Source organism: Camelus ferus, chromosome 11 (genome assembly GCF_009834535.1).
Source record: "Camelus ferus isolate YT-003-E chromosome 11, BCGSAC_Cfer_1.0, whole genome shotgun sequence".
Lineage (NCBI taxonomy): Eukaryota > Metazoa > Chordata > Mammalia > Artiodactyla > Camelidae > Camelus > Camelus ferus.
The window spans coordinates 57,752,287-57,769,944 of NC_045706.1; the positions used below are offsets into that span (position 1 = coordinate 57,752,287).

General features: G+C 49.2%; 1 protein-coding gene across 1 annotated transcript; it reads left to right on the forward strand.

The window, feature by feature from the left end:
* Positions 1 to 7,877: 7,877 nt before the first annotated feature.
* On the forward strand, positions 7,878 to 14,972 carry C11H10orf99 (chromosome 11 C10orf99 homolog). Its single transcript, XM_006173997.2, has 3 exons — positions 7,878 to 8,061; positions 9,750 to 9,839; positions 14,046 to 14,972. The coding sequence occupies exons 1-3, from the start codon at positions 7,992 to 7,994 to the stop codon at positions 14,129 to 14,131; spliced, it is 246 nt and encodes an 81-aa protein (XP_006174059.1). The 5' UTR covers positions 7,878 to 7,991; the 3' UTR covers positions 14,132 to 14,972.
* The last annotated feature ends 2,686 nt before the right edge of the window (positions 14,973 to 17,658 follow it).

Below are 17,658 nucleotides of genomic sequence, written 5' to 3' on the forward strand. Positions count from 1 at the left end.
TGGTGACATGTGCAGGCACTTTATCAGCGCTATCGAAGTTTTAGCTGCTGTTGCTGGTTTGTTTTGAAGGGTGTTTTCCTAAGAAAGATCTATGAAACTTCTACTTCTTCCTTCTCTACCTTAATCCCGGTCCAGTGTGATCTTAAAGTGAAATCTTAAAGGTCTTGTCTTCAGTCACGTTCTAAAACCCAAAGTTTATATCCTTATGTTTGGATGGTATCATACACATTGCAAAATGATAAAATTTCGACAGTACATATCAGGCAGAGGCTAATCTAGATCAGGGGTTGGGTTTGGTTGTGGGTTTGGGGTTTTTTTGGTTTTTTTTTTTTTTAATTGAATGACTTTTACAGCACTTTTTCTAAATTTGATAAGACAGTGAAGACTTTTCAGTATAAAAAGTGAGTAATATAAAATGTGAATGCTTACAAATTAAAATGTAATCTAAAATGATAACAGGAAAAAATCCTTAGTTCTTGGCTCCTGTTAACATACCACTGGGGGATTTTTCCCTCACATCACTAATAGGGAAGAGTGAAGGCCCGCAAATTGATAGGCTTTAGGCAAAAACATGTCCATTTCTCATTTTCTAAAACATCATCTGAAGTGTTAGAGGATAATTGAAATACGTGGTTAAAAATAATCACACACAAAACAAAAATAAAGGTGCTTTTGGTTTGCTTAGAATGGTACCTAATGAACATTGAATCAGGACATGAATATGGCAGGCACATGCTAACTGGACCCAGGGGAGACGATGAATAAAAATTACCTTCTAAAGCATAGCAACCTCCTGTAAACACAACCCTGGTCTGTCGTGATGAGTGTCATGAGAGAAGTGAACAAGGTAAGTTTCCAAGTCCAAGGAGGAAGTCTTCAAGAGTAAACATAGTTGCAGTGCATAAAAAGGTAGGGCATTTTGCACAGCAGAAGTACATGATGGAGGAAGAGAAGGGAGATGGGGGAAGATGGCAAGAAAAAAAGTTCCCCTGAAGCTTGATTTCCTGTTCACAGCAGGTGTGTGTGCTGTGCGCTTAGGGCCCTGAACCCTTGAGTATTCTCTGTGTACTTCGAAATGTTAGGACTGGGTAGAAAGGCAGGCATGTTTTCCTTAAAATTGTGCATCTGTGTAGGTGGGATGTATCCACATGAAAGTTCCTAAAATTGAATGTACCCAAGATTGGTATCATTCCAGTAGGGTAGGAGGGTCCTGGTGTGCTGCTAATAGCTAGTGATGGAATTGAAATCTTTGCATGTTGTGTGCGAAACCCTTTGCATAAATCATAACATTCTTTTGAGCAAAGCACTGCTGTCCCCATTTTGCAGAGGAGTAAACTGAAGCCCCCAGGTTCAGTCTTTGCACAAGGTCGTATGGCTGGGAAGAATAAAGTGGTAGAGTTGAACTGCCTAACCAATTACACTGGGAAGTTTGTGATGAATGCCTTAGGGCTGAAATCCTATGTAAGAATCAAAAGCACTATACCTATTAAGTAGGCAGGTTGAGATTTAGCTGAAAATTCCTAGAACATTAGAACTTTAGTGTTTATCAGAAGGGATTGACTTCATTGAAGGATAAATGGATGGTAATCATTATGTTTTTACCCAGATCCTGTTGTATAGAGTACCAGAAACTCCTCTGTATTGCCCAGTCCACCTGGAGCTATAAATCAAACCATTTTGTAAAGATTGATACAATCCGTAAGTGGAATCCTCATATGTGTTTGATTTAATTAGCACACAAAATGGACGCCATTTTTCAGGAAAGGATTTGAAAGCCATGACCTTGAGGACTTTTTGTCTTTTGTGAAGCAGTTCAGGAAAACGGAGAAAGTTCCCCCAGTATTTTTAACACTTAAAACAGCAAAAGGAACATTTTGTGCCAGTAGCAAAGATGCAATCAATTACAAGACTGATGGAGAGGGAGTGGGGTCCGGACCACCCTGGCCGGTATCTCCCAGGGCTGCTGCCAGTTAGTGTGAGGGCAGGTCGAGCACAGTTTGTTCCTTCAGCCCCAACGTTCCATTCTGCCTTGCTCAGAGTTTGTATTGGTTCCTCACCTAATGCAGTATCAGCTCTCTTAAGGGGCCTCAACCTTTCACCTTGAACTGAGAGGTTGTGTTGAACCTCATTGGATACAGTTAGAAGTCATGGGGGGTCCCTGTGGCTACACCCAGAAAAACAATTGATATTTTCTGGCAGGACCAAATGGACGTTGTTTCTCAAAACTGGGCAAATTAAGAAGGAACAGTGTTTAAACATTTAAAACAAACTTGCTGCCTGATCACCAGCAAGTATGGTGTCAGCGGCCATCATCCTTCCAGGCGAGCCTTTCGTATGCCTGGAACACGTGGACTGCTCACCTGTGTGCCCCCGAGTAGCTTTACGCAGCATTGCAGAGCTTGGTGAAATGAGATTCAAGTGACAAGCTCCAAGGAAAGGTGTCATGTTTTAATTTATTAGCTCATTAGTCATGCTTCCTGTTCTAAGATGCAGTATTTTTCACGCTTCATTTCTGAAATTGTGTTCAGCTTCATGATTTTTTTTTTTTTTTGGCCAAACTAAATAGCATATCTTTAAATCAGTGGCATTTTAGAATTGAAGAAATAATGGTATTTTCCGATGGTCTGGTTTTCATTTCTGATAGTTCATTAACCTGTAAGAGCAAGTATCTGGAGGATTATCGTTTGATGATGATATAGCGACTTTTCCTGATGATTCAGAGGGAATCTTCCACAAGAAAGTATGAACAACCCAGCCCCACCCAGTTACGTACTTTCTGCAGGATGAAGGGACTGATTTCCCAGCAATGCAGAATGATTCCTAATCAGGAAGACCTGCAGAAGTTGAGAACAAGTGTTTGTGGTTTGGCAGGATCTGACTGTTCCTGAGGAGAGTAAGGGGTTAATGGGTTTGTTCAGTTCTCTACTCCTTGAAGGAGTGAACTCTTAGCACCAGCTCTGGGGAGAAACCAGGATGAATGAGACCCCTTTTGCCCTGCTGTCACAACCTGGCTGGGAGCTTTTCAGCTAGAAGACAACATCAGAGGGGCAGAGGCAGTGGGTGGCGGCCAGGAGAGATGTAATAGTGAGAGGTCTCCTGATCTTTGAGCAGAAAATGCTGGAGACAGAAGCCTTTACTCTTGGTAGGGAATTCATGGCCTGATCAGTGCAGTAGTAAGCTTTACCAGTCACTTTTAAGAGATCAGGTCAAGAGAAGAAGCACTCTGGTACCATGTCATTAAAATGTAAGCATCAGTGACAAATGAGCCAAGGTAATTATGAAGTCACTATTCAGAAACTACAAAAGCATTATCCAGACGAATCAAGTTCAGAGTGCTGAGTGCCCACAAGAATGTAGGTGTCCTACACACACCGCAGAAGGGCTGGTGGCTGGAGGGGCCCCCTGTTTTGGTGGGAAGGGGCATGTCTGGGGCAGCCCCCACGTGCAGCATCATGGGAAGTATCCCGACCTCTTTTGCAGAGAACCCAGCCTTCTCTGCCTGCAAACCAAACGTGTTTGTGACTCGACTGGTGTGCCCACAATCGAGTGATGTCACCCTTATACTGGGTGCCTCAGAAAAGATGGAAGTGCGATCACCTACCTCATTCAAGTAGAAAAGGCATTTGAAATGAAGTTGGAGAAATCATGACAAGATTTTCACCGTTCTGAGTGGCAGGAAAAAAATGGGCATTTGGAAGGAAAATGGGGTGTTTGGTATCTTTTTCCATGTATTATAGCTGTCCCTAAGTAACCTTTTAAAAAGGCAAGTCCATGTGGAGATAAATACATTGAAACATTCAAAGAAGCTTTGCAGGTTTTCAGAACTTAGTGGGAAAGCAGAACATCTCTCCACCCTGTGGCCTTTGGCACATGTCACCGCTGAGTGGAGCTGAACCCAGAGCCTTCAAGGCCTGGGTAGCTATGTGCTGTGTCTGCAGTGACGTCAGGGTTGAAGTTTACCCCAGGGCCAGGAAGGCAGAGCTCCGGCTGTACCTTTCACGTCTGCCTTGTCCTGGTGTTGCTAGGTGTGGGGGTGATAATTAGGGGAGGTGACACCTCTCTTCTGGGAAGCCTGCTGCCAAACCAGCAAAGCACAGGACAGAGGCTGACAAACAGGATCCATCCCAACCCTGCCTGCAGTTCTCCAGCTCCGAGCGTTGACCTTTTAAAAGCAGGAAACCTTGGCATCCGCCTTCCTGCCTGCCGCCCAAGTCAACGGCACCTGCCCTGCTGGTCCTCTCACCCTTCTCCATCAAAATCCACATTTGCAAGTGGATCTGCTACCAGTCATTTAGAGCTGAATTTCAGTGTGTTTATTTTTATTTTGCCCCAATCTGTGGCAAGAAAAGAGTCATCATTCCATTAAAGAAGCATCATACATCCTTGAGCCCAGGCGGGAGGCTGATATTTCTGGGAGACGCGTTGCTATTGAAAGGAGAGGGAAAGCTGTGCAGTCTACTGCCGACAACTGGCTCGAATATAAAAACACAAAAGAGAATCTTTTCATACAGCTTTAGCATTCCACTCTCATCAAAAGGATCTCTTCCTTTCCCACCTCAGCTACTGTTTTACTGAGGAACAGAGATGTTGAGCAACTTGTCCAGGGTCACACAGCTAAAATAGGGCAGAGCTCTACTTAGAGCCTGGATCATGTGGCTATAAAGCCTGTGCTTTTCACTAGTGTAGGGGAGGTGGGGAGACAGAAATCAAAGGCAAGTGTCCTGAGTCCTCTACTCCAGGCTAAAACTGTGGGGTAGGCATGAAGGGTTGAGGGCAAAAGGCCGGGAATGAAAGAGAGAGAAAGAAGCAGAAAGCCAAGGGACTATTTATATTAGGGACTCAGAGGTGGTGGCTTCACATGTGCTCCAGTACCAACATAGCATGGCCACAGGATAGAAAAGACAGCCCCTTCCAGTCTTTCTGGTGCCTCTGTGGTGTGGAAGAGAAGGTCCCATTCTGGCACAACCCCGTGGAGGATGCTGGCAGCCACTATGGCAAGGCAGGGCAGCCCAGAGCCATGACTGTGGGTAGGCAGCCCACACCAGCAAGGAGGGAGGCATGAGGAACAGTGGGAGGATTCACAGCATCAGTGAGAACCTCATGGACCAGCGAGGGCAGGGGTGGAGGCAGCCTTGACCCCAGCAGCAGGGCACCCAGAGGCAGGCATGACCCACTGGGTTGGAGGCTTATGAGTAAGTTCGGATCAATTCTAAAAACATGGACAAAGCCATCGATTTTTTGTACAATTTGGGAGTGGCATGTAAGCTCAACATCATCATTTTGGGTTATTTTCAACAATTCATGAGCTCTCGTGGAACGAACATCAGGAAAAGAATCACAGCTTTGGAAGCAGACGGACCTGATTCCAGGTGAGAAGTTGCCATAACATATTCTTTTAGATGAAGGAGAACGTCCCTTTCCCTTGTTGCAAAATGGAAGTGAAATGCCCGCATCCCTGCGGTGGGAGGAGAAGTAAATGAGAAGACAGTTGAAGGATTGCTCCCAAAGCTCGCCCCTCCCTCTGTTATAAACTGAGCTACAATTTGCAAAACAAATAAAGGAGAGAGAGTCAGTTCTGAGCAATCACGGGATCCATAAAAACAGTCTTGAAAAGAGTGTGGTGGCCAAGAGTGAAGTGAAGGGCACAGGCCAAAATGCTCTCACCATAAAGGTGGGAGTGGGGGAGGGGGACGCTTCGGGCATCTTCCTAATTGACCTTAGAAATCACAAATTTGACTTGAGAAGTTTTTCTTCCTTGTAAATTCCCCTGAGTGTTAGGTGTGTCTCTGGAGAATTTTTTCCCCCTCAGGAAGGCTGCCAAGTGTTCAAAATCATCTTTGGAAATGATTCAAAGCCTCAAATTTGATTATTTTTGTACCCAAACTAAACTGCATGTGCTTAAAACTAACAGGTGTTTCTGTTGAAATGCTTCTCATTTTCACCTCTCTCAGCTCAACATGAGATTTCAAATATTCTAAACAGCCAGAGGTGTTTCTTCCTTTTTTAAGGGAAAAAGTTGACAGCCATCTTTGAAATGTTAAAAAAAAAAAAAAAAAAGGTGAAAATCCGGGAACAGGGATGGTCTCTGGGGAGTGAGGTTTCAGCTGGAACTTACACTTAATACCCTGTGTTATTCAGATTAGTGCATCATAGATTGCTTCAGTAATTTTTCAGAAGCATTAAAAAACAAATGGAATTCTGACATCCGAGTCTACTCTTCCCATTAAACATATGGTCCCAGGAACACCTGCAAGTCTGTGAGTCATATGTTTAAGTGTGTAAGGAACAGACCCCTGAGATCACCAGTTCTTGCTCTTACCTTTGCAGTGACGGCTCTGTTCTGTGGTGAGAAAAAAGGTCGTGTTCAGTACCTAACATCTATTTCTGACTCCATGGCTGAGTGGCTGGACGGTCCTGGGAAAACTACCCAAGTCCTGGCTTAGTTAGTGGATCCAGATTTGGCCCAGTCCCTGCCCTCTCTGCCACGTAGCTCGTTCTTTTCCCCTCTGATGATGATTTGCCAAAAGTAAAACGAACTGCGCCAGTGCAAAGAGTACCTGTTACAGCAGGTAACAGGTGAGTGGCAGCCAAAGGTATGCTGTTGCCCAGAGAACTCAGTGGTGGCACCCCGAGCGACCTCAGATAAAAAACAGACAAAATAGTGGTGATAGTCCTTGATGTGGGTCATGGATGTTATCTTAATCTCCAGAAGCATCTTTGGAAAACTTTGCTGACATGTAACAAGCCATCTAAGAAAGAGCAGTGTGCTGGCTGGTGGATGCACCCTCAAGACAAGCCCCACCCTCTTTCTGACCCTCCTTCCTACAGTGGCCACCCCTAAGTGCCTCCTGGGCACCAGCTCTGGAGTTGTCCCTCGTAGACCCCATGGGTCTTCCTGACCACACCTGCTGCCATGGCCACTGCCCACTCAGGATTCAGCTGGCAGGATTCAGAACACAGCCTGGAAAGGAAATCTGGCTGCGGCTGGCCCGGTGACTAACACAGTATGATGAATGGGCCTTAAGCACCGTGGCCCCAGCCAGGTTCTTTGTGTGGTTTGGTTTTAAGCTTTTGGAAACGCATGAAAGCTTACAGGCTGGCTGTCCAAATATCCCCTGGCAACTGATTTGCTCACCAAGCTGTCTGAGCATGTGGTTTAAATTGAAGCTCTAATCTCTAGCAAGAGAAGAGGGCCAGTCTCAGGCAGCAGGGACAGTCTGAACTGGCTTCCGGGAACCAGAGCGTTCCCGGAATATTGAACCAGGTACTGCCGTCTCCCAGCATGCCCTTCGAGGCTGGGAACCAGAGCCAGCTCTTTGGTTAGAAGGGTGCACATGTTAAGGTCTGTTTCTGCGTGACTGCCTCCACCAACAGAAGCTCCCTGAGACCAGGCCATGTGGGTGTCCTAATGAGCAGGTGACACCGGGACCCCTAGCACCATCGGCCAACTTTCCCCCATGCTTGCCCCCTGTAGGACAGTTCTCTTTCTCCACATCTTTGCTCAGGTTGATCCTGTACCCAAAGCGTCCTTTTGTCTCATGACCGTCTTGAACACCCGTCAAGGTCCAGCCGCAGGTCCACCTCCTTTCCTGCTGTACCAGCATCTCCCATGGGAATGAGCAGGAAAATCTGTATTTGATGGAATGATTACTGACACTAAAAGTTAACGTTCAACCCTGGGAAGTGGCTCTTCCCTGTCATGAGCTTCCCGAGGCCAGTGCCGGAGCTCCCTCCCAGGGCTGGGCATTTATAGCTCTGTGTGTTACAGTTCACCAAACGTTCTCAACTTCTCGAAAAGCTGGTTTTTTTTCCCTCCTGGGAGGGGCTGACTCTACCCTTTATGAGAATTCCAAGTTGGCTGGTGCCCTGCCCATTGGGAAATACCTCTCTCTCTCTGCCACTCTATAAAGGTCCAGGGTGGCCCCAAGCGAGGACTTCTGCGGCACAGCAGCCTCCCCAGGACGTGAGATTCTCCCCGCCCGCCTGCCACCATGAGGTTTCCAGCCCTCACCAGCTTGCTATGTATCTTGCTTCTCTGTTTGTCCATCTTCTCTGTGGAAGGTAAGATTGTTCCCTACCCCACCCCCTGCCCCTAGGGTGCTGTCCCTGAGCAGGGATTCCCATGTCTGGGAATGCTGGAATCAGGACATACTGGAGGGCAGGCCCCCCATGCAGGCAATCCTGGGCCCTGGAGAGACGGGCTGTCACCCCTGCACCTATGTAGCACCTCCATCCACAGTGACGGCATCAGGGGGTGGCTCGGGAGCCTTAGACCCCACGGTCTCCACCCGCAGCCCCAGCTCCCTAGACACGCACACACAAGCCCAGTGAAAGCAGTGCACTTACCATGCGGGCACACAGCCTCCAGCTGGATTGCTTCGTGCGCCTAAGTCCTACCTCTGGAAACTCTCTGTTGCGCTTGTATTTTGTTTGGGGGCACAGTCAGCTTGTGTTGAATGAAAGAATCAGTGAATTAGTAGACCATATGAGTCTGAATACACCTAAATCTCATGCCCAGGAAACATCTGCGGCAGATGGGATGAGAGTGCGTGCAGTGGGAGGCAGTTTCGTGTGCGTCTAGAAGTGGGGGAAGCAGTCTTTGCACCTCTGTGGATATCAGTATTTAGCTTTCCTGTCTTCCTCAGTTCAGTAGCTGAATATTTTGAGTTTTTTCTCTTGCCTAACCCTCTAGAAATTGCCTACTTTTATTTTTTTTAGCAGGCATGGTTATTTTAACATTTATTGGGGTTTGAGGATATAGAAAGAAATATGGGGGTGAAAAACACCCATAATTTCATGACTCAAGAATGGCCATGTTCAACATTTGGTTTCTTTTCAGTATTGCGTATAAGCATTTTTGTAATTGGTAACTCTCTGTGTGTTCAGTGCTGTCTCTCTTTTATTTATCACTACATTATTACAGTCACCAAAGATACCGATGATTGAAATCTGGAAGCATTTACCCTAGAATGTCAACAGCAACCATCTCTATCTGAGTAACAGGATTACAGAGAGTGTTTTCTAAAGTTTCTGCAGTGAACAGTGCCACATATACAATACAAGAAACAATAACTAGAATTCCCCATAAACACAGTCCATGGCGATGCAATTTATCAGACCTGTACAGCAGGACATATTAGAGGCTGCCAATGTCACCCTAATGACAATTCAAAGAAGGTGAATTCCTCTCCCCACAAAGTTTCCTATGCGTTTAAGATTATCTCTAGAGCTTCCCCAAAGTGGACGAATATTTTTAGGACTAATATTTGCCATCAAGTGAATGTGCTGTGATGAATTTACATGTTTAGACATTTAAATGATTCACAGCTTTGCACTATTTTAAGTACATGGTAAAAAGCAAGGGCGTACAGAAAACATCTCCTATATTTAGGTTTATTTTCTTAGATTGCCAAGGGGAGAATTACTGGGTCAAAGGGCATGGACGCTTCTGAGGGATGATACTGAACTATTTTGCAGACAGGAATATGAGGAAGACACATTCTAGGGCAGAGTGTCTCCCCACGTTGACTTTGTTATTTCTGGAAAAATTAATCTCCTTAAGGCCCACTCTTTCCCTGGGCCCTCCCATGTATATGCAGCCTGGCCCATCCTGAGTGTCCTTGAATAAACATTCCTGAACCCTCAGCCTTGGGGGCTGAAGTTCCCTCCAATCACTCCTGAACAGACCCAGTCCCCAGTGTCCCCAAGCATGCTAATGGGAGTGTCTCTGTCGCTCTGTCCACCCTCAGGGAGAAGGCATGCGAGGCACCCTGCCAAGCCTGGAAGAGGCAGGCCCTGCTGTCCCCGAGGTCCTAGCCCAGACCTGATGGCTCAGAAAGGTAAGCACGGCACACCTGCCCGGGCTTCCGGAGAGGCTCTGGGGAGGCCATGGGACAGGCCATGTATGCGCCCCCACCCAGGCCGGGCATCCGGCGCTGTGAGCAGGGGCCATGAGCAGATGTGACCTCAGCCTCCCTCACGGAGCTTCCGATCTAGTGGGGGAAACTGACCCCCCCACCCCCAAAAGCCAACAAATTAATCATCTTGAACTGAATATATTCCCTCAAGGGAAAGAACAGGATGCAATTAGAAAATGGTCTGGGGAAGACCTCCTATGCTGGGTGGGAGGCATCAGAGGAAGAGTCATTTCTGAGACCTGACGAAAGGCAAGGAGCCTGGCCAAGGAGCATGGAGGGGACATGCAGGTGGGGGAGCAGCAGGCGCGGAGGCAGGAGATGGGCAAGAGGGAGGTGTGGAAGACAGAAGGGATGGGGGCCAGGCAGTGCTCACGGAAGCTCCGAACCAAGCAGGGCTGGCTTCGTGAGTGAGCTGCCATGTGAGATGGGGTGACGAGAGGGGCTGGGGCACACAGGTCCAGGGAGTCCCCAGAGCTGTAGACAGGCAGCCCCAGTCCCAGGCGCCAGGCTGGAGGTGCAGAGCCAGGCTCCTCTTCCAGACAAGGCTGCCCTCTCCTACAAGGCCTGGGAGGCACTGGGCGGTGAGAGGGACAGGCCAGCAGAAGTCTGCTGGCACCCAGTGCCCAGGACCAGGGCACCAGGCCAGGGGCAGGCTGACACATGGGAGTTGCCTGACCCAGGATGCAAGGTCACAGCTGTTGGCCTCTGCTGGCCTTTGGTCCTCGACCCTGAGGCAGGTGGAGCACCCATAGGAAAGAGCCAGCCAGGCCTGACACAAACTCGGGGTTCCTGTCCCCCAACTCTCTGTAGCCTCAGGTACCCTCTCAGGGGTCTGAGAAGACCCCAACTGGCTGGCTCCTCTGAGGCTATGGCCCTGGGAGCCTGTGACCAGAGCTGGAGCCCCCACCCCCCTCCCAGCTACCAAGAGTCCTGTGCACCAAGGGAGAGCCTGGGTGTGAAGGAGAGGGAGGGAGCGAGGCTGCACAGCTCAGCCTTAGGCCACCTCTCCGGAGAAGCTGACAGCCCCTCCTCCCAAACTGGCATCACATCCAGCTGGGGCCAGGTAAAAATAACCAGTTCTCACACACCGAACCGGAGTGTGAGGCCCCCGCCCAGGCAAGGAGGCGGGCGAGCGCCCTGGCTGGCTGAGTGCACTCTGCTCTCCCCGGAGGCCCCAGCCTGGTGGAGGAGGTGTGTTTCCACGAGTCCTTCTGTACCAGGGAGGTCAGGGTGTGCTTGAACTCTGCAAACCCTTCCCCAGGATGGACTTGCTCAGAGGCAGTAAAGAAAAAACAAGAGAAATTAAGATTATATGTGCACCTGCACACACACACACACAAACACACACACAGCGACTAGCACACGCAGTTCATAGGAAGCACAGCCTAATGAACTCCCTGTGCATGTATGTGGGTAACCGCTGTTAGTCACACGGTACTTTGGAACAATCTAGGTGCATGGCTCCCATGTTGAGTCTGGATTTCTTTTGGTGTCTATGTTGTCTTAAATTCCACTGCAGGAACTGGCAAACAACTTAGAACAAGAAGGGCGAAATGTTTTTACAAGGTCCCTATCGTGTCATCTCATTTAAATCCTTGGAACCACCCCAGGGGAGCATGGTCACCTTATTACAGACTGGGAGGGGGAGGGTGTAGCTCAGTGGTGGAGCACATGCCTGGCATGTACAAGGTCCTGGGTTCAATCTCCAGTGTCTCCATTAAATAAATAAACCTAATTGCCTCCCCTTCCAAAAGCTTTATTACAGACTGGGAAACTGGGGCTCAGAAAGGCTATGAGGCAGAGCCAGGAAGCAGGATCTGTCCATCTCCTTCCTCTATGACAAACTACCTCCTCCTAAGAGAGCAGTTTCCTGCAGCACACTTACAAAGACGTGTGCGGGCCCTAGGGAGACTGCAGACTTCCCCGAAGGAAAGCTCTACCTGAGCTGGAATCTCGGCTCCACCACCGGCTCGCTGTGTGCCCGTAAGCAGGTCCCCCAGCTCTGCTAAACCTCAGTCTCCTCCCCTGTGAAAGGACATGATACTAGACAGCACCTCGCTGGGCTATGATGAGGGGGTCAGTGCAGTCGTGACTACAAAGCCAGGCACTGGCTTGGCTCTGGTACCCCATAAACGTGCCCTGCTGTGGCTGTGGAGGAAGCAGCTGGAGCAGGAGGCCAGCATTTCCACACTGAACACCGAAGCCCAAACATTCTTGCCCAGGCTTGGTGGGTTCACCTGCCGTCCTCCTGGGCTGACCCTGGGGTTCACTGGAATCCACACTGTGGAATCCGCAGCAGGGTGCTGGGTGGGCCGGGCTCTGGGAATCCGGCCTCTGTACTCCGGTTCACTGACACACAAGTGTCTGTGCACTGTCTGCTGAAAGAGAAAGTAACCCAGGGCTGCCTGGAGGATGTCTCTGAGCTGACATCACCAGCTGTGAGATAAGCATGCCAGTCTCGTCTCCTCTTCAATCCAAAGCGTCCTTCCCTAACACACCTTTCCCTAAGTGCTGTGCCAGGCCCGCCACGGTGACAGCAAGTGGCAGGCACAGGACTCTGGGTCAGTTCGACAAAACCATCATCAGAAATCAATGTGCTGAGTGGCCAATTTGCTGAACTTACCACATTTAGCAATTTACTAAAAAGCGGGCTTTCTCCAAAGTATTTGAAAAGTTTGTAGCAATCGATACGACAGCATTGTCACTGCAGCATTTTTTTAAGGAATGTTCAATTTGTTGGTTCTGTCAGTCCTTGAGGGGCATCAGGCTTGGGCTGGGGTCAGGCTGACAGATTACAGCACTCAGAAATGCTGGTGGAAAATTCTCACAATATGATATTAATGGAAAAGAGTAGTTTACACTGTGTATTACTATGACTATCACTATGGGAAGGCAAGAGCACTTTCAAATAAGAAGAAAAATAGAGAGAAAATTGCGCCAGTATTAGCACTTACTAATGATTAAGATAAGAGGCTCTGGATGAATTATGATAATTAAATTTATTTTTTGTACAGCTAGTGGTTATACAGCAATTACTGTGTGGCGCTTAAACATCTGTTAATTCATTTAAACCCTCACAAGAATCCTAAGAGTTAGATACTATTGCAATCCCCATGTCTACAGATGAGGCACCAAAACACAGAGAGGTTAAGTAACCTGCTGAAAATCACACAGCCAGTAAGTAAGTGGTAGAGCTGGGCTTTGAATCCAGATAATCTGGCTCCAGATTCGATGTTGTTAACTATCACACCACCTTGCTTATAGTAAGAATCCAGAAACAGAAACAGAAAAAAGAAGAATCTCACTACCATAACTTACAACCCTTCTCATTTACGTTTCCTTTGTTTTTTCCATGCAATCACGTTTACCTACTGTACGTCATTTTTTAAATTTTTGAAATGAACATTACATTGTAAGCATTTTCTTTGTATTGCTTCATAAGCACGGGGTTCTGTTGCCGTTAAACATTTCTATCATCACGAGGTACCATTTACTAATTAACCATTTCTCCACCATAGCATATTCAGATTGTTTCAAGTATTTTTTTTCTGCTATTAAAAACAAAACTATAATATACAACTAAACCAGTTTGCTGTACACCTGAAAAACAAAACTATAAAGACTAACGCACACAGTTTTTTCTTTCTTATGGATTATTCCTCCCATAAATGGCACTGGTTTGTCAAAAGATACAAGAGTAGCTTTGAGACACGTATTGCCCGAGTCGCACTGTCTGGGAGGAGACAGACAGCCTAAGGGTCCAAGGACCTGCAAATGGATGCAAGTGACCTCCCCCCCCACCGCAGCCATTAGAAACAGGCCTTCCAGACCCCTCAGCTTCAGTGGACGCTGCTCTTGACAGAGGCAGTGGAGCAGATAAACCACTTTCTCTCCATTTCCTGCCAGTAAATCAGATTTCTCCCTGATGGGACTGAAATAGCCTGGGCTGGTCATGTTTCCCCTTCTGGGCCTCCTGGAAGGAGAGTAAGATCTGATTCTTGCTTTGATTTAGAAAGAAATCTTTGTATCTAGAAATGAATCTTAATCGTGTTTTCCCCTCCTCTCCCTACCCTCGACTCTGCCTGGTCTCGTCCGGTCTCATCCTGGTCTCTCACTGCTTCTTCCCAGGACACCATGTGAGGAACTGCAGACCATGCAAGCTCAAGACAAAGCCGCACTTTTGGGTGGTGCCTGGGGCGCTCCCACAAGTGTAGCATTCCCCAAACCAGGCTCCCTACGGCTGAGACCCTCCTGCCCAGTGCCTGAGGCACCCAGGAGCCTCAGGATCCCCCAGGATGTCCTGCTCGAAGTTGGGGCTGATGGCAAAGATCTCCAAGAGCTCTGGCCCATGGAAGCCTCTGCCCATGAACCTGAGCCCCTCTCATAAAGGCACGTTCCTTGCCTGCCATTTTGGCTGGGGCTCATGCTACCTTTCAGAAAAACCCGAATCAGAATCTTCTGAAAACCACAACAAGAATTCAAAGGTCAAAGCTCTGGAAGGCCTGTCTTGCTGTGTGGCCTTGGACAAGTAACTTAGCCTCTCTGAGCTCATGCAGGCTTCAGAGATATAAAACACAGTGAGAGAAAATAACCAAGAACGGCACCAGTGGATTTCACTCACCCTCTTCAGCCTTCTTGGCAGTGAGCTGGGACGCTGGAGGGCTTCATCTCAGGCGCCAAGGGCCCTGGGAAAGTTCCAGAACTCCAGATCCTGATCTCAGTCATGCCACCAACCTTCAGAGTCATTGTCATTGAGGCTCAGCCCACCTGGCCTCCTCAGTTCCCACCTGGACCCTTGCACACTGATAGTCAAAATTCCACCGTGACCTGCGGCAGCTACAAACCCAGAGACTTTCGAGCCTGCTAGGGTTCAGGGTAACAGGCACCCAAGAGCAGCCGATCAGCAATGCAGAGGCTCAGCTGTCCTGACATACACCTAGCCCCTAACCATCCCGCATCCAATGGCCCCCGAAGGAACCCCTTCCCAACTTCCTGATGTGAATCTGCTGGAAAGAACATTTAAACAGATTACAAATAAACTAAATGCCTGGCAAACGGTTGTCTGAGAAAGTCAGTGATAGGCTCTGAGCCACAGCTTTCTGCTGGAGGGAACCATGCCCCAAGGCCTCTCCTGCAGGCCACGCCTTCATCACAGCACAATCTAACCACGAAAGGAGGGGAGCGAGGAATAGTGACAAGAGCAAGGGTCTCGGTCCCACCCAACAGGTCTCAAATCCCAGTCCCCCCCAGGATTTCCATAGGACCTAGGCATGTCAGCTCCCTCTTCTGTAAAATGGAGAGTGCAGGACCTATTCAGAGGGCTGACACGGGGCTCCGGCATGCAGACGGATGTAACGTGCCCACATGCGGCCTGGCCCACAGGGGAGCTTGGTTCGAGGAAGCCCCTGCCTTCCCTGCCCCCACCCTGGGAGAGTGTTTATGCCCAAGTGAACACAGAACTGCCGAGAGGAGGCTCAGAGGAAACAGATGGCCCAGATCTAAGAGGCTTATCCCTCAGTAAAGCTCCCTTCTAATCTGATTCTCCTGGCAAGGTGAGAAGCCCCTCCCGGCGTCATCCCACAGGGGCCACGTCTGAGGATGCCAGGCCCACTAGGTGTGAGGCTGACGGGCAGAGGTTCCCTGGCACCAGGCCCCGGCGACAACGGTTCCAGGGCAAGCCTGACATCCTTCACCTTGTAATAGACCAGATCTTTCCCTTCCTTCCAGAGGCTCCTTTGTGAGCTCAGCCACTCACTCCCTCCCTCACCCATTCCTGGGGTAGGTCATTGTCAGACCATGCTGGTTCTGAGGCTCAGAGACTGAGCAAATATGGTCCTTGAGGGGTGAACGGATGAGGAGCTGATGCTCACACTGAGTTCTGGGAGAGGTCCAGCTGGAGAAGAGACACACGCGTGCGTGTGCGTGTGCATGTGCGTGTGGTGTGTGTGTGTGTTGGGGTGAAGACTTGAGTGTTTGAGAAGACTCCAGCCCCTGGACAGCACAATCAGGGGACAAAGGGGAAGTGGAGGCTTCAGTTGGGGGCCATGAGAGCACCAAAAATTATCGGATATTTTGAGTTTCTCCTGAGGGCAACGGAGAGCCAGAGCTCATAGGTGAGCAGCAGAGAACACAGGAAAGGCCATTAGGAGGGGATGGAATGAGCTGGAACTAAGGCAGGACAGTGGGTGAGGCACAGTGGGGAGGGAGTTAACGGGTTTCTGAACAGCAGCGGACTGGCCTTGTGACTCAGTAGCAGGGTGCACTGCGGGGGCAAGTCCACGATGAACGTTCCGGTGCTGTGTGGGACTCCTACCAGGAAACCTCTTGCAGGGTGGACCCCTCACCTACCAGCAATACGAGAGCCAGCCGTTCCAGATCCATGTCCCTCACCTGTCTCCTCTCCTCTCTGCCACCGCCACCCCGCCCAAGAGAAGGTAAACACACACAAAACTAAACAGGTGTACGGAGCGTCAACCAGGGGAAATGATTCAAAGGCCACGTGTCCGGCCCCTGAACTGAGCCCCACCTTGTGCTCAGGAATGCACAAGCCCCAGGAGCCTCGGCTTCTCTGAGGGTGCGGTAAGGACATCATTTAAGGTACACAGATCAAAGGAAGACAGCCATGCCCCTGGGGAAAGGAGGCTGCCCCTGAGGGGCAGGGATGCATTCCCGCAGCTCTAAGCCACTGGCCTGAGGGAGACGGTGCCAGAAAGAGACCCGCCTCCCGCCAGATGGGCAGTGACCCAAAGGGGCCTTCCCGATATACCAGCTCTCAGAGCAGCCCTGGCCAAAGGTGGAGGGCACAGAAGGGAGCTGAGGACGCTGCCCCTGCCCGCCCACCCTGCCCCACCTATTCTTCCTCTGAGGAGGGTGGGAAAGCCTGAGATCAGTTCCCAAGCAAACAGAAGTGCCCTAGGCAGAGCTGGACACTGGCCCAATGCCAGACACTCTCCTCCCTGCTCCACCAGGAGGGTGCCACCTCCAGAACTTGTGACATGGGACTCTAAACTTGATGGAAGAACTTCGCCTTCAAAGGGTACTGAGTCGACAGGGAAAAATCCTATAAATAAGGCTATTCAAGGCTATGGGGGACCCTAAGAGGACACAAAGAAAACCCAAACATCTGGGAACAACTTTACATTATAAAACTGGAATTCTTCTGTTGCCTTGACTGACTCCTTGAAGAATCTAAATACAAGGGCAGGTTATAGCAGTGTCATTAGAGAAGGTGTGTGGTCTCCATGGCAACCAAAGGGCCCACACTCCCTGGCTGGGCGGACCCCTGGTGCAGCTGATGGAGCACAGCTGTCCCAGACAGACCTGGGCTCAAATAATGGCTCTGTAGTGTGCCCACTGTGTGACATCAGGGAGGTCAGATGACCTCGCAGAGCCTCAGCTTCCCCATCGGGAAAATGAGGCTGTGACTGCCTATCACAGAGGGCTGTCGGGGAGAGGGAGTGAGGACATGAGAAATGCCTGGCTCTAAAAGAGAAACCCAGTGGTCATCACAGATTCACTTCCACCAAACTAAACAGATCCAGGCCTCTCCCCTTCCCCACCTCTGTTCAAGACAAGGTCCTCTGGGACCAATTTCATCCCCAGACATCATAGAACTTCCTGTTGGGTACCACACGCACTTTACAGTCCTGCGCGCCCCCCACTCTGCTGATGCATCTCCAAGCTTATCTCTGGGCAGACTGTCCAGGGTAGAACACTATTCTGGAGCCCTGCAGAGGCCACG

Bases quoted from the DNA above. Each gene is read 5' to 3' on its own strand.
- C11H10orf99 (XM_006173997.2), top strand. From the start codon at position 7,992: ATGAGGTTTCCAGCCCTCACCAGCTTGCTATGTATCTTGCTTCTCTGT. The intron at 8,062-9,749 runs GTAAGATTGTTC...GTCCACCCTCAG, and splicing joins GTCCATCTTCTCTGTGGAAG to GGAGAAGGCATGCGAGGCAC. The intron at 9,840-14,045 runs GTAAGCACGGCA...GCTTCTTCCCAG, and splicing joins AGACCTGATGGCTCAGAAAG to GACACCATGTGAGGAACTGC.